This window comes from Colius striatus, chromosome 2 (genome assembly GCF_028858725.1).
Source record: "Colius striatus isolate bColStr4 chromosome 2, bColStr4.1.hap1, whole genome shotgun sequence".
Taxonomy (NCBI): Eukaryota; Metazoa; Chordata; class Aves; order Coliiformes; family Coliidae; genus Colius; species Colius striatus.
In genome coordinates this window covers 91355465-91371128 of record NC_084760.1, presented here as the reverse complement: position 1 = coordinate 91371128, position 15664 = coordinate 91355465, and the positions used below count along the sequence as shown (strand labels likewise).

Genomic DNA, 15664 nt, shown 5'->3' with positions numbered 1-15664 from the left:
AATCTCGTTTTGCCCTAGTCTTGGTTAAGATCCCTAGATGTTACTACAATACCAACTCTATCACAAGAAATGACTCCTTCAAATAATAATAAAGGAAATGTTTAGAGACTAAGGAATATTTCAGGAGCATGCTGATGCTTCCTACAGTCATTTGTTTCAAGACTGTGATGCCAACTGGTCAGGTTTTCCTATGGATCTTCTCACTGTGCTTGACCTAAATATGTTCACAGTTTGGCTGGAGGGAGAAATGCCTCTTAACTCTCTCTATCCCATACAGATACATAAGCAAATTTCTCCTGCATTTTTTGGAAAATTTCCTTCTGCTATGGCCTGGATATTCTAGATGTCTGCGAGACTCATAAGCTGGAATTCCTACCCACCACCACAATTTCTCCTTAAGGACATATTAATCTTTGCTAAAACAGCTACAATAATTTTCCCTCCTACTGCAACAGGCATATGTGCCTCTTCATGGACAGATGCCAATATTGCTCACTAGATTGACAGAAGGAGGAAAAAAGTACCAGCAAGTCAAGTTTCTCACAGACTCCAAACATGCCTCACAACCCAGCAATGTGTCCTCATGGCCAAGAAGGCCAATAGTATCCTGGTGTGGGCTAGAAGGGGTGTGGGCCAAGAGAAGTTCTCCTGCCCCTCTAGTCTGCCCTCTTGACACCACATCTGGAATACTGTGTCCAGTTCTACGCCCCTCAGTTCAGGAAGGACAGGGAGCTGTTGGAGAGAGTTCAGTGCAGGGCCACAAAGACGAGGGAGTGGAGCATCTCCCTTGTGATGAAAGGCTGAGGGAGCTGAGGCTCTTCAGCTTGGAGGAGACTGAGCGGTGACCTCACTAATGTTTACAAATATGTAAGGGTGAGTGTCAGGAGGATGAAGGCAGGCTCTTCTCAATGATGTCCAATGACAGAACAAGGGGCAATGGGTACAAGCTGGAATATAAGAGGTTCCAAAGAAACATAAGGAAGACTTTCTTCATTGTGAGGGTGATGGGGGACTGGAACAGGCTGCCCAGATGGGTTGTGGAGTCTCCTTCTCTGGAGACATTCAAAACCCACCTAGATGAGTTTGTGTGACCTACTCTAGGCGACCATGCTCTGGCAGGAGAGTCAGACTAGGTGATCTTTCAAGGCCCCTTCCAACCCTTAAGAGTCTGTGAATTAAGTTATTTCTTGCAGAGAGCAAAAGACTCAATTTTCCATTGATTTGGCTGCTGCCAAATTACAAACTCAAATAGCTGGATCCTTACAAGAACAATACAGAACTTTGTACTTGAGCCAGTTAACTTTTTGCTGACACTAAGACTTAGACTAAAAGATTTGCTCTGAATTCTATCATAGAATTGACTTTTTTGGCACTTGAGGAGGATAAAGAGGAAGGTATTATGAACACATATTGCTACACTGCATTTCTAGTACACAGAGCATGAGTCTATTTGACAATAGTCTTTGGTTATGTATTTCTACCCTTGAGGTATCACAACAGAGCACCAAGAGAGTACTATGAAGTATCTGCATTTACAATTTTTTAAAGATGCCGTTAATTACATCTAAAATTTAAGCACAATGAAGTGTTGGGATGACACAAATCGCACTGCTCAAATCCTACCTCCCTTTCTTGATCCTCCCTGAATTAAGAGATAAACTCAACAATTCCCACTATCAGTTTTTCACATCTCTTCAGTAGGTGGATATACAGTTCAATATAATTTGCTCTAGGTTTCCATCTGTTAAATATCTTGACTTTTGTTAGCTTCTGACTTTTAAACACATGATCTCATAGGTGTACTGAGTTATTGCACAATTCTTAAAAACAAGCTTTTACTATGAGGCATTTTTAAGTGACAAATGATCCAATACCAGGATCAATACTATATCTGTACGTTCAGCTGGGCTTTCAGCCAGCTGATTAAAGAGCAGCAGCCTCGCTCAGGGTATTTAGAGATCTGATCCAGACTATATTTCTAAAAGATCAACCCAAACTGAATTTCAACCAACTAGGAATTATTGATAGTTTTCTTGAAAATTGATGGAAATCTTACCTAATAAAAATTTGTCCTTACTTAAGGATATGTCAGTCTCAAAATTCTTTGCTTTATTACTCTTTGTAAGTGTAAGTCTGCTCTGTGAGAATTTCACATAGCACTGCTGCTTTGCAAAGCATTGAAGACTGGTGGGGGGATATGGGGAGGAAGATTTTTGTTGAAATCCTGACAGTTGAGAGACTTTCTGACATGCATTTTTCCTGTCTCTTCCTGCAACAATTTACTGGTTTACAACAACAATCTCTTGCTTCTGAAATGTTTTTTTCTGTTGCAGCTATAAGAAAGTCTAGCTGAACCATTTAAATTAAATTTTTCCTGGTCCTTACCAGAGGAAAAATGCTAAGCCTAATCCATATGGTGCTGATCCTGTATCAGTTTTGCTTTGATGCTAATGTCACTGACAAATGTCCTATTGGATGGTCTGGGAAAACTTGTCTAAGAACTGAGCGGGTGTATGGTTGGGAATGAGCAAATAATGACAAGACAAAGCACAAATAAATACCTTCCCCACTTAAGATGACATTATCTTTCCACTTTTTTAGAAATTTCTAAGAAATATATACTTTCTTTCTAAATAAGTATTTTTAGAAGTTCTCAGAAAAACAAAATAGTCATTTATTTCCAAACCACGTACCATAGCTTTCTAATTCAAGAAATGTGATTTCGGGAATGTTCATTTTAAAAAGTCTGTGATGCCCCCCTTCCTCAGATTAGCATACTGATCAATGTCTGTTATCATCAGTATTTTGGTACTGGCTCAAGACCCCCCCAGTCACACATCGCACTTACTCACTCTCTTCCATACAATCTGACAACTACATCATACCACTGAGGCTGCTACCCAACACCCCTCTCCAGAGACAGAAAGGAATTTTACAAGAACCTAACACTACAGTACCTAGAATGAAAGTGAAATTAGAGCTGAATAGAAACTGCTGAAAATTCAGAGAAGTATTCAATAAAAGAAAAATCTGTTTTCTTTAAACTTAAACACAAAACAGGATAAAAGCAATCTCTCATCATCTTCGAATGACTATGCTCTTATCATTATGTCCTCCAGACAGTAATAAATCCAACATAACTAATATCAGTTAAGCAGAAGCCACCACTCACTGCTCTCTTCAGCACAGATTTTAAAACAAGTCACAAACCAGCATCAGCACAAAATAAATTGCATGCAGACAAAATCCCAGTAAATGCATGCTTCCTTGCACAGGTAGCATTCATGCCATCAAGCATTAAGTTAGGCCACTACAAATAAAAAGCTGCTTAAACAGGATTTATTCTCTGGAGCAGCATTCACTGCTGCATAACTATGCATGGAAAGATGAAATTAAAGTCACTGGTGATTAACCCCTGCAGATACTCTTTAAAAACCATTCTATTTATTATCTTCAGCTCTACCTTCGTCTCTATGGTAAGCAGATGTTATTTTCAAGTCTCTTTTTGTTGAAGAATTCATAAAATATTACAGAACAGCATTTGAAGTAAACTCTACACAAAATATGTTAAATATCAGCTCCAGAGTTATCCAGCAAGTACATGCCAATACAGCAATCTTGAACAAGGCAGCCTCTTGAAAACACTGAACCTTTTAGACACAAGTTATGCACAGGTATTCTCTGCATCCCACGGAGAGAAAATCTAATTTACTAACAACAACAAAACTTGATAGAAATCCTCAAAACAGATTCTAGCTGAGGGACACAGCAAGTATTACCGTATATGTTAATTTTTCACCTCCTCAGAAACAAAGCTATCAGAAGAGGGAAAATAGAGGACTGAATAGAAATAACTGGCAATTGCCTAGCTTATAATTCAAAGAGTTCTTAGTGTTTTTCTGTATTATGGCACTAAAACAAACAAAAAACAAAAACCTTACACAGTTTTCTACCACAGTTATTCTTCTTGCATCTATTCTTTTTAAGAAGTTGTGCTGGAAATGGTAAGGTATATGAAAAATATTTATGGTACTACCTGTGTCTGCTGCTGGTTTTGTTTTTCTGAGAAACTCTGAGCAGAAGATACTTACAGTTCTGTCCTGCTTTCCACACAGGAACTAGCTCCATTATCTGACTGAAATAAGTGGAAGCAGTTTGCACTTTTAAATGTTCTTAAATGCCAGCCTTTAGTGAGCTGAAATTAAGGTTAGATTTTCATTCATTAACACTTCCAACTCTCAAGCTACGCTATTTCTGAGCTACTTCCAAATTAATGTTTGTTTTAACAAAACTTTTGGGCCCTTAAAACGGGAAGAAAGTACACACCATGAAAAATAAAGAAGTCTTAAGCAATTATTGTATTTTATGCTTTATTAATCCGAACATCTCTTTTTTTTTCTCCAGGATGAAATGACTTACTTCCAAGCTGCCTCGTTTTATTGGATTCAATACTAGTAGCTTCTTAAGTAGATTTTCACAGTCTGTGGACATGTAGAACGGAATGCGGTACTTCCCCCTCAGTACTCGCTCCCTCAGTTCCTTTGAAAGAAAAGTTTTAAAAGGTGAGCATACTAATGACAGAGAAGATTTAAACAGAATAAAAGCCATGCTTTCATATTTTAACTGTACCTTTAAATTCTGACCATCAAATGGCAACGATCCGCTTACTAGTGTGTACAAAATCACTCCAAGGCTCCACACATCCACTTCAGGGCCATCGTATTTCTTTCCTTGGAAAAGTTCAGGAGCGGCATAAGGTGGACTTCCACAAAATGTGTCCAGTTTATTACCAACCGTAAACTCGTTACTAAACCCAAAGTCTGCAATTTTAATGTTCATGTCTGCATCAAGTAGAAGGTTTTCTGCCTAAGAGGAAAACAGAGGAGGACAATTTAGGTATCAGAATAAGATCAATGTATTACAGTGTATCATTTATTAATAAAAGCAAAAATATCCCTCTTTCTAAAACAGCTCACCATTTGTACCTTTCTTTCAGAACCGAAGAAACTAATCCTGTATACATGACAATGACTGAAAACTGGCTATGTTTACTCAGGAAAATACAACTGCTGAAAGCAGCTACACAGACTTGAAAGTCAGCTAATGCATTAACTAAGACGGCTTTCTTTTCTGGAAGAAATAACTTATTTCAGCTTTAGAGCAAAGTGCCTAGACACATCAGAATAGTAGCTTCAGCTTGTGACAGGTTCATGCCAACTACTGATGTCAAGGAGCATAAATCTAATCCCAAACATCTCCTACCACTTTGGTAAGGTAGATGTTAGAAGGGATTTAAGACTTTAAAAGATGATCTCCTCTGCTTACAAGATGAAATGCTTCAAGCTACATGCGTATCAGCATTCTGTACCAAAAAATTACCTCCCCTTCATTATTAGTGTTTGCTTTAGCAATAACAACGCCAAAGGTGTTTAACACACAAGTATTACATTGTGTATTAAATGATGCATTTATATATCTCTAAGAATATTAAAGCCTCTGCAGCAATCTTCATGTGAATGCAATGCACCACAAACCCACAGAGCTGAGTATTCAGGAACCTGGAGAGTCTGTAAACAGATCTTATTCTTATTATCACAGGAAGGTCAGCAGATTAAAAGAGCAAGGTAAGAGAAATACCAATACATTACTGGGAAAAAAATTAAAGTGCATTTCTCAAAGTGCAGCAGAACTGGGCAACGTTTACTCATCTAACTGGGTCCCTGCTCCTGATCTCACATCAGCAATGTGGGAGCAGCACTAGGCAGTGCAGGAATCCTTTTCCAACATGAGCACAGGCACTGGCCAGAGCAGAAGTTTCACCTAATTGCCAAACATGAGTTTTATGTCAAAGACAGACTTGTCTCATCAGATGCTGCACTCAGAATTGAGTACAGAAATAAAAAAAGTCTTACTTCAGAATCTGGGAAGCAGTGATCATTTTGTTAGTTCTTTCAATTAATAAGAGCAAACATGATTTTGTTTGTATTTATTATAAATAAAACAAACCCAGCAAACAATTTCACTTGTCCTCAGTGAAAAGAACAGGACATAATTAACTAGCAGTATATCATGCCAATAGCTGCACAACAGAATTTAGCCTTTATTAGGAGTAAAATACAGCCCATTTTTACAAACTAACCATTCTGGAAAATATTTTATTTTCCCAATTCACGACCTGTAATCTCAGCTGGTTCCAGCTAATGTGCCTGCACACAGACTCAAATAGATATTTTCCAGATTTGACAGCCTTCTACGTTACTGCACAAAGACTTCATTTTCCTTGTGCTGAAAACACCACTGTCAGTGCAGCTGCTCTGAGATTACAATAGCCCTTCTAGTTAACAGTACTCTGCCTCCCAAGTGCCCCATGCTTTTAGGCTCCTTACTTCAAACAAAAACAGGAAAAAAAAAGCCTTTTTAATACGCCAAACAAAGACTATGCTCTTGTTGGTTACATGTTCACTGCAACAAGTATTAACAGTAACCAGAAAAGTAAGATAAGTTTTGTGCATCACAGGATGAGCAAACTTGGAATTCATAATACTCCATTTCTTTGCAAGCTGTTGCTAATCAGAAAATTAAAAGGAGACAGTTTAAGTACCCATGGGCCTTTCACTCCCTCCTCTTCTGCCAGAGCAGCCTGAACAAACTTGCACATCTTCTTACAGGTCTCTCTAGTTTAGTTTGAAGTAACTTACATATTATGGAGTTCACCCTTTCTGTTATGAAAGCCAAAAACACTTACAAAAAAAATCCCCCAAGTGGTGCTAGACCTGTGACTTGTGGTGCTAACAATGCCAATTAGTCAGCATCCTGATACCATGGAGAAAGCAGATGTGAACACAGACTCAACTTTAAAGTCGCTTCTTCCTTCTCTGCTGCTCCATGAGAAGAGTTAAGCAAGAGAGAGATGACACATAACATTTGGAAAGAGGCAAAGTGAGAATGCTTCCTCAAAGCCATACGTTTAGCTCTTTTTTCCCTTCTGGGAATGTATTTTTCGTTGGCTAGGCCGACTGGCTCTCAGTCACACCTAACACTGAACATTTCAAATGAGTCTAGCATAACTTCACCCAAAAGAAGACACAGAAGGAGAAAAGCAAACAAAGAAATTATTATGGAGCCTGCCTGCCTGTCTTGCAAATAGGAAAGAGATCAGCAGAATACTTGTGACAGATGGTAAAAGGGATCCCTTGCAAGCGCTGCAAAGAAGTTTTGGATATTCCTGCAAGCAATGCAGTGAGCTGTATGCATGCAGTGGAACTAAAAAAATAAATGAGGAGTGGAGGCCATACTGGGTTCTGAGAGAAAAAGTGGATGTTAACTAACTGCAGTGGTTAATGCAGTAAGACTCAATAATGTAACTGAATTGAGCAAGCCAGTGCCAGATAAGCACGAAAAGATGGACTCCCTGCTCCCAGTCAAGCGTAAGGCTGAGACAACTAGTGAAGCAGCTTGTCCAGCCAAGTCAATAGCTCCCTAGGTGCAGTATTCTGGAACACTCAACAACAGTGATTGCAGTAAGCTCCACAAAACATTCAAAGGCCCAAAGCACCAAGGCAACACAGGGAGATTTTTTGTTGCTTAGTTTTTTTTTTTTTTAAAAATCACAGTTTCAGCGAGATGCAGCCCTTTCCTTCCCTGCATTCTGACTTCAGAGCGCTGGCCAGGCACCTCCCTCAGCAGATGATAGTGGCCTTGGGTCAGGGCAGACTCAGCAGAAAAGGATGTATTATCCAGCACCATATGCACATGCAGAAGCTGGCAGATTGACAGGTATTAGGCAACAGATTTGTAAGAAAGAAGCTGACAGCATGCTGCAGCGTATTATAAGAAAGTTAAGACAAAAGACATCAGCAAAAAAAAAAAAAAACAAACCAAACCAAACCCAAAGCAAACCCTTTGGAATTCTTTAACCTCAGTTTTTCACAAGTATTTAGATATATCAGTAAAAAAGAACCTACACTGATGTTTTCTTTGTAAACATACACAGACGTCAAAGCAAGAGTACACGCCAACTTTTAAGTGGATCAAGATCTTGTGTCCAAGTCCCATGATATCTAAACTTGGCAGGAAGACAACTTCAGACTGAAGGCTTCAGTTGTACCTGCAATTGCTGAACTCTAATTTGGTCTGGTATGTTATACAGACAAATTATTAGAAAGTATCAAAAAAGGAAGTTAAACTAATTTCTGTTTATTTTCCAATGTTTAATTCAGATAGAAAAACAAATTGAGCATAAACCAGAAGTTCAAATGGAGTAAAAAAAACCTAACATTTTTTCTTACGAATCACTAAGAAAAGACTTTTTTCTCTATCTTGCAATATATTTTAACTGAAAGTATTTTAATGAAGTAGTGCTGATTGGTACTGAACTTCTGAAGCTGAAGTGTAGATATTTGCATTCCAGCAGGTATAATTCTTTGGAGAGAACATTTTTCTTAAAGCCAAAGATGGAATAAAAATAACATATGTTCTATCTTTGTCTCTCTCCTGTTCCAACAGGCAGGCTACGTTATTTTTGTACTCTAGAAAATTGAGAATAAAATGCAAGTGACAGATCACTCATTCACATGTTTGAGGCGTTCAGAGACAGTGGCAAGGATAATGATATAAAATGGAATTAACTCTACACTGTCAACTAGCAAAATGAAAAATAAGTAAAGTCTTACCTTAAGATCACGATGAACTATGCATTTCTGATGACAGTACTGCACAGCAGATACAATCTGAAATTCCAAGATGATCAGTGAAATATTTTATTTCAGTATAACTATGTTTTTCTATATGATTTAGCAATTCTGGCTCCTGATATGACTCCGTTAAACACAAAAAATTAATAAAGCCTTCCATTTAGAAAATGTTAATATAAGTTTCATTAAAGTTTAAATACTAAAACTAAAAAAATCCCTACAAGCATCTCATTTTCTCATTAAAAAGTAAGTTTAATACATAGTCTTGAAAGTAATAGGAGAAATACTTATTTTAAATGCAGATCACCCAATAGCAACAACTATAAAACAAAATTGTTCCATCCCAATTCAACAGCTGGATGTAACATCTCAGATTTTATCTTATGAAATATTTACAACATCTCTGCAATTCATCCCTAACAACAGTTAATGCAACATTCTCATATACATCTTTCGCATATACTTAACAAAAAAAAAAAGTCTGTAACATTAAGTTTCAGTTTAAAAGCAGTTTCTTGATAATTACATACAAAATTTTGATGAAAGCTTTTCACACTAATCACTAAAACCAGGGTAAGACAAAGATTAAGATGAGAAAGTTTCTAGTAAGAATATAAAAACCTCTTACAGGATACCTTTCATATAGAACAGTGTGACATGACACAGCAATATATATTATATCTACATCTCTACAAAGAACATCTGTTAAATTCGAAAATATTCAGAAAAAGATTAAACCTCAAGTGAGTCACAATAAAATTGTGGCTCTTAGGAACATCACTAAAAAGAATGTAAAACAGTCTTACTATTTTTAGATAGTACGTAGGAAGAAGATATTTTTCTCTTCAGGGATTTTTTCCACTCCAGCTTTAATAAACATGATCACAACAATGAATATATATATATATATATGTTTTTTTAAGTAAAAGAAGTGTGCTCACATTCATGTCTATCCGAAAACACCATAAATAGAAACAAAAGAAACAGTGAACGCTAATTTCGTACCTGCCTGAATTTTGCCCGAGCCTCTTTTTCTTTCATTCTTCCATGTGCAACTAGGTAGTCAAACACTTCTCCTGACCATGACAAGGACAGAATGTCAGCCCCATTTGCTCAGGTTTTATTTGTGACTCTCATGCACAAGCAAATCTTTCTTGAAAACAACAGCCCCACCCCCCATTTTTGAAAGGAAACAGGTAGCCAGGAAAAATTCTTTTTTACAGTTTGCATTAGATTTCATTTCTTAGATATGCAATAGTTAAGAAACACAAAAATGGAACCCTTCATACTAAGGCTTCTTCAATTTTAAAAAGAAACTTTCTTTAAAAACATTAAACAAATAAAAAATAAATGAAAACCATTCATATTGCATGTAAAACATGCTGGGAAACAGGCAACTTATGTACCAGACTTGTTTCTCATATCTCTAGCAGCTCCACTTATCAGTATGGTATTATTTCTGTTTTTTCTTTCTTGTTCTCTTTTAAATAAAGCTGCTCAAATGCCTTTCAGATCCTCATCTTTGCACTGTCTGACAGGCAGCCTTTCCTAGCTCGTCACTAGGCTATGCTGGGTTCCCTTCCCACGTTCAAACACTTTCCATTCACATGCTAAGCAGCCTCTCAGGCAGGCACCTACTATCTCTTCTAACTCTTTAAGATCCCGCTGGTCCCCTTTCCCACATTCCTTATCCCACAGACCAGCCTCTCCAAGTGATTTGGCACACATTTTCAAGATAAAATGAGACACCAGTGCTTGCCTAAATATAGCAGATAAACAGCAAGTCACACCAGAATCAGCACCAGATTATCTCCTGATATTCCAGCAGAAACCTAAGAACAGTAATTATCACTTAAGCACAAACCTAATAAGTTTCTTTACAGAATGTGATGCAAGCAGGAAAGTCTGCCCTAGGACATCTGCTAGGACTCTTGCGAAGGCCAGATTGGAATAAGCCACTAACCATAAAATCCTTAAATCGTTCCTAGGCATGCAACCGGCATGACTTTCTGTATTTCAGTTTATCCTTAAAGCAGAATTAAGAATCCACTTACCCCCGCTGGCATATTCCATTACCAAATACAATGTCTTTTCAGTTTCAATAACTTCAAATAGTTTTACTGCAAGAAAAATGAATGAGAGATTGCAGCAGGGAGCAAAAGCACATCACAAACAAAAAATTGTACTCATGAAGTGAATATAATTTGTGGCCAGTAATAACACTAAACCATACGAAAATTTCATATCCTTTAGGTTAGCACTCTTTTGAGAGGAAAAAAGCAACATTAATCTCTAAATCATGGTTGATAATAAAGTATATTAACTCACAATTTTCTCCAAAGTTTATGCACACTCTACAAACAAGTTCATGTTCAAATTCGTATTTAACAGAGGCATCTTTAAGATCATACAAACCTTCCCTGTTTCCCTAGTGAACTGCTCCCAGTTCAAAATCTGAGACTCTGACCAAGTAAAGTCGAGTGGATACCAGAAATATTAAGTCTGAAAGACTTTCCTCAGAATTTAAAAGTAATCGTTTAAGACAAACACACCCCCATCACCACCCCTAAAGAAAGCAAAAACGGAAGAAGCTAAGAATGCTGGAAAAGCAACAAACAATTCAAGGGATGAGAAGGGAGTGCCTATCATGTAATAACTCATACACCTCATCCATACCTTGTATGCAACAAGCCCTCTGGCCGATTCAGGACCATTAACTGTCTGTGGAACAAGACTGTCCAGCCCTCCTCAGCCAGAAGAATTGTCATCACAAAGTAGGGCCCTGAAGCTGTGGGGTAGGTGAAAGAACTAAAGCAGAAAGGGAAAATTACATACTTCGTATTTCTAATGTTCTGGAAATATCAGTCAGTGGGAGTCTTTCCTAGATTGACCTAATGGAGTTTTGCTACTTTCACCTAAGAAACTTATGGGTTTTTGCCTCAAGTGTAATTTTAACGCATGAGGGAAGTTTGGGCCCTCAACAGACTGAGGCGCTCAGCATCTCCTACTTTGCATTAAAGGCTTTCCTGGACTGAGTATTTTCTTGTGAGAGAAAAACTCTTGTTTCAAGCAGAGTCAATAAAGCAGGTTAGACAATGAAGCATTTACTGAATGCTCACTGTCCTATTATTGTAAAGTTTAACAAACAAAAGCATAGCAGTAAAGTACAATCAAATAAAGTCACAGAGTAAAATGTAAACAGTATAATAAAATGTTTGCAGAAAGGCAGGGCTCCTACCAATATTGGGATGATTCAGTATCTTCATTATTCGTACTTCTCGAAACAACTGCCAAGGAAACAAGACAATTTTCTTAGAATATGCTTATTAGGGAAAAGTTATGCAGGATATGCAATTTTAGATGGCAAAAAGGAGTGGCATAATCCCCAGAAAATTGTATTAGCATAAAAGATAAATATAGAGCAGTGAACTCCAGAAAACGTAATCGAAGTGTCATACGTTATATTAAAATAACCACTACCAACTACATATCAAAATCAGACTAATTTTTAAGCTCTATACAGACATAGGTAAGTACTGTAGCCCTTTCTGGAGTTTCACACTGACCAAATCCAACAGGTTATTCAAAATTGTAATTTTTTGTAATACACAATAAGTAATTTTTTGTTACTTATATACTCCAGTTTTGTCTTTGGTGACTGGTAAGCTTGGGTAACTACTTTGAATACATATGTAACTGTGGGTGGAAATACAAGGTGTAGTACTACAGAGAAGTCATTGAATACAGAAATGTTAAAATATAATTACATAATCAGGAATCCTGTAATCCCTAAGTCCTGTTGCTCTGCAGAGGTGAAGCAGGCAAGTTCACTTTTCTCATAACTGCCAAATTTTACACTGGTTCTCAGACAGCAACGCCTGCTCTTCCCCCAGCAAAGCCCAAAGGTTTATGACTGATGAAGGTCTACTCCATCATTGTGAGTCACATAATTAGAAACAATTGGATAAACTTACAGACCTACTAAAGATAACGGTGGGTTTACTTTGTTTTTTAAACCAGAAACAAGAGATCTTCATTCTTAAATTTCTAGCATTCATAGGTTTATTGATTAAATAAGAGGTGAAACAAGACTAACTTAGGCACTCAAAGGGAATAAGACAAACAAAAGGAATCCAAAATGACTACAAAGTTGTTACTCTATACTTGAAGCTGTCAATATTGATAAACTTGCAGCATCTTGCTTCAAATTAACAGCATATCCCCATTATGAAATCTATTCACTGTGCTGCACACTCTTTAGTCTTTATTTGGACTGAAGTAGGACGCTGAAATGAAGGAAGAAAAGCTCACTGGCTCATAGCACTTAAACACTTTGGAAACATTTTAGTGCTACAGTCCTCCTTACAGAAGAAATTGGCTCAAAGCAGAAGTGCCCTGTTGTTGTTTTGCTTGTCTGATGTCTCAGAGGGTATCCCTCCCCTTTTCAAAATTAGTCCCATCTGTTTAGATGCTACTTTTGCAAAAGGCTACAATGACACAAGCCAGAGACCAACACAGGTCCTCAAAGAGTAGCACTGTAGTTTCTATTCTGTGATGGCTGAGGTACAAGTTAGAAAATACTGATTATTTTTACTCTATTCGTAAAACTGATATATATAGCATTTCTAAAATTTTCTAAAAGATTTTTGTTCAAGTAATATTATTGCGGTTCTATATATACATTATTTAAGTAGTTTAGCCAGTTATCCACTTGACTTATATTGCAATAATTAAAATAATCTCAGAAGGAAGTAAAGACAATAAAAGCATTTCTCTGAGAAAATATGAACTGTATGATGCAGCTTGCTTGTGTCCAAAGTGTAACACATGGGTATGTAAATACTGTGCTCTAGAATTAACTTCAGCAGATATTCTTATTTCCTCACAAAGTCAGTTATTGCCATGAAAAAACACCATTCTGGGTTGTTCTTTGTGCAGTTTTTTTTTGTTTGTTTTTCTAAGTATTTCAATTTGTTGCACCAAAAAAAAAGTTTCTCAACTAAATTGGTACCACTTAGTTGGGAGCTGATCATTCCAAACTAATAGATTGGTTCAGAAGGTCTTCAGAAGAGTTTCTAAGCAGGTATGTAAAAAAAACACAATTCCTGCCAGAGGATTGGAAAGACATTTCATAACTTAACAGTAGTACTGCTGGTATAAAAGTTACAGCAATGAAGGCATGTCTGCCTAAGCAGGATTAAAATATTAGACTTCTATAAATACAAACATTTTAAAACTAGAAAAAAAAAAATCAACAAGAAGTAGAATTTTACATGTAATGTGAAGCACACAGTAATTGCAAAAGAAAGTGTATTATTCTATTTAATATTCTCACAGAGTTTACAACTTGTACTTTCACAAGTTTACAACTAATTAGTTTAAGATTCAAATTTATTTCCCAGTGACATGAAATTTTTGTTCCACAAAATATGTAACTTTCCTAATACGTATTTTCCTTTAAGGAAGTAAAATAGTCATAAAAGTCTGTTTTCCTCAAGCCAGAACATGACCTCTAAGCCTAACAGATACTTTGTTACATGAAATAAACATTTATTTGCTTTGGTTCTTAACAGAAGACATCACCAAGACCCAAAGTATGGGGTTAGATTTATTCCATAGAAATGTCAATATAATTTTTACAACACCTTGTATTAAATATCCTGTTGAATTGACATTTTTCAGAAAAATGAAGCATGTCTTCTCATATAAAAGCAGGTACGCAACCTTGGTAGTCACCACGAATATATCAAGAGGTAACAGTCTTAAACTTTTCAGAGGAAGTAGCTATTTTACAGCAAATTCTAAATGAACTCAACCAAGTCACAAGGTGGATTTGGGTATTTTCTTGCTGGTTGTGCCTCTGAGTTGGGGTTCTTTTTTGGGGATTTTGACTCAAAGGCACTTGTAATATTGGTTGAAATGCATTTGCATGCTTAGAATAAGAATTGAACAAGGCTGAAGCAGCTGAAATTAAGGTGATGATCATCCACATAAATCACGTCAAGCAGAAGCTGAAAGGAAAATGGCTATTTTATTTTACAGATGAGATGGTGTCAACCTCCCCACAGGCATATCATAGTACAGAAAAAACAAATCAGCAGAGAAATAATTGAAAGAATATTTAAATTATTGGAATTGATTTGGATGTACTTGTTAACTAAATGGCTTGCTCTAAGACGGAAAAAAAAATCCTTAAGTGTTGTACTCCCTACAGAACTCCCCTCCCAGCTGCCTGCCTGGTACTAAAACTACAGGCATACAAGGTTGCCTGCTTCATGAGATCCACATTCCTGTGTTTTGCACTTGTTATGGGCTTCTGACAAGTTTCCAGAAGTTGTTTACCTGGAAATTGACATTTTCAGACCCTTCTCTACAGTAACTCAGGTATAAGCATCTTGCAAGTTAGGCAGATGTAATGTTTATTCCATAACACTGCTATGCAACTAAGTCAAGCAGCTTTGCTGAAGCTGCTTGATGTGACAGACATCTTCCAAACCCAGGAAGAAAGAAATTGTTTGAATGGCTGAAGGAAATGAAATAGCAGAAGAAGCACTGTGTAGAGACCACAAACACAGACATAGCACAGATTGGGTAGTTTCTGGAACATATGGTCCCAAGGGTCTTCCCAATCAAATGCAGAGTGAGGAAAGAAAGTGCAAGGAACCTTATTTCAGTGTTCAAAATAGCAGAGGGGCAGTAAGACAGAACTTCATCAGATGAACTGTCCTCTGGAGCCTTGGTGTATACTCAGATCCAATATAATTGCACATGTACACAAATTAAGAAAATTACAATGGTCACACCCTCAATAGTCTCACAAGAGAGAAAAGATCTAGAAAAAAAACATCTCCAAACGATGGATAACACTAATAAAAGCATTAACAGTATTCATGTATTAGAGTACATTGTTTTACATTGTAACTCTGCGTTCTGTGGAGCACCAATTTGGAATAAACCTCTTCCACATACCC

The 15664-nt window shown here is 37.0% G+C and overlaps 1 protein-coding gene across 7 annotated transcripts in view; it reads right to left on the bottom strand.

Moving 5' to 3' along the window:
- Window positions 1-15664, bottom strand: part of MARK1 (microtubule affinity regulating kinase 1) — a 60555-nt gene that overhangs the window by 17434 nt on the left and 27457 nt on the right. For 6 of the 7 annotated variants that reach the window (XM_061991456.1, XM_061991460.1, XM_061991457.1 and 3 more), the window contains exons 4-9: window positions 11932-11980; window positions 10748-10813; window positions 9699-9769; window positions 8673-8729; window positions 4630-4866; window positions 4420-4539 (exon numbers count right to left, since the gene is read on the bottom strand). In XM_061991456.1, the coding sequence (XP_061847440.1) occupies window positions 4420-4539; window positions 4630-4866; window positions 8673-8729; window positions 9699-9769; window positions 10748-10813; window positions 11932-11980 (600 nt within the window). Of the gene's footprint in view, window positions 1-4419; window positions 4540-4629; window positions 4867-8672; window positions 8730-9698; window positions 9770-10747; window positions 10814-11304; window positions 11502-11931; window positions 11981-15664 lie in introns of those variants that run through there. The other variant, XM_061991462.1, reaches the window with a different exon arrangement.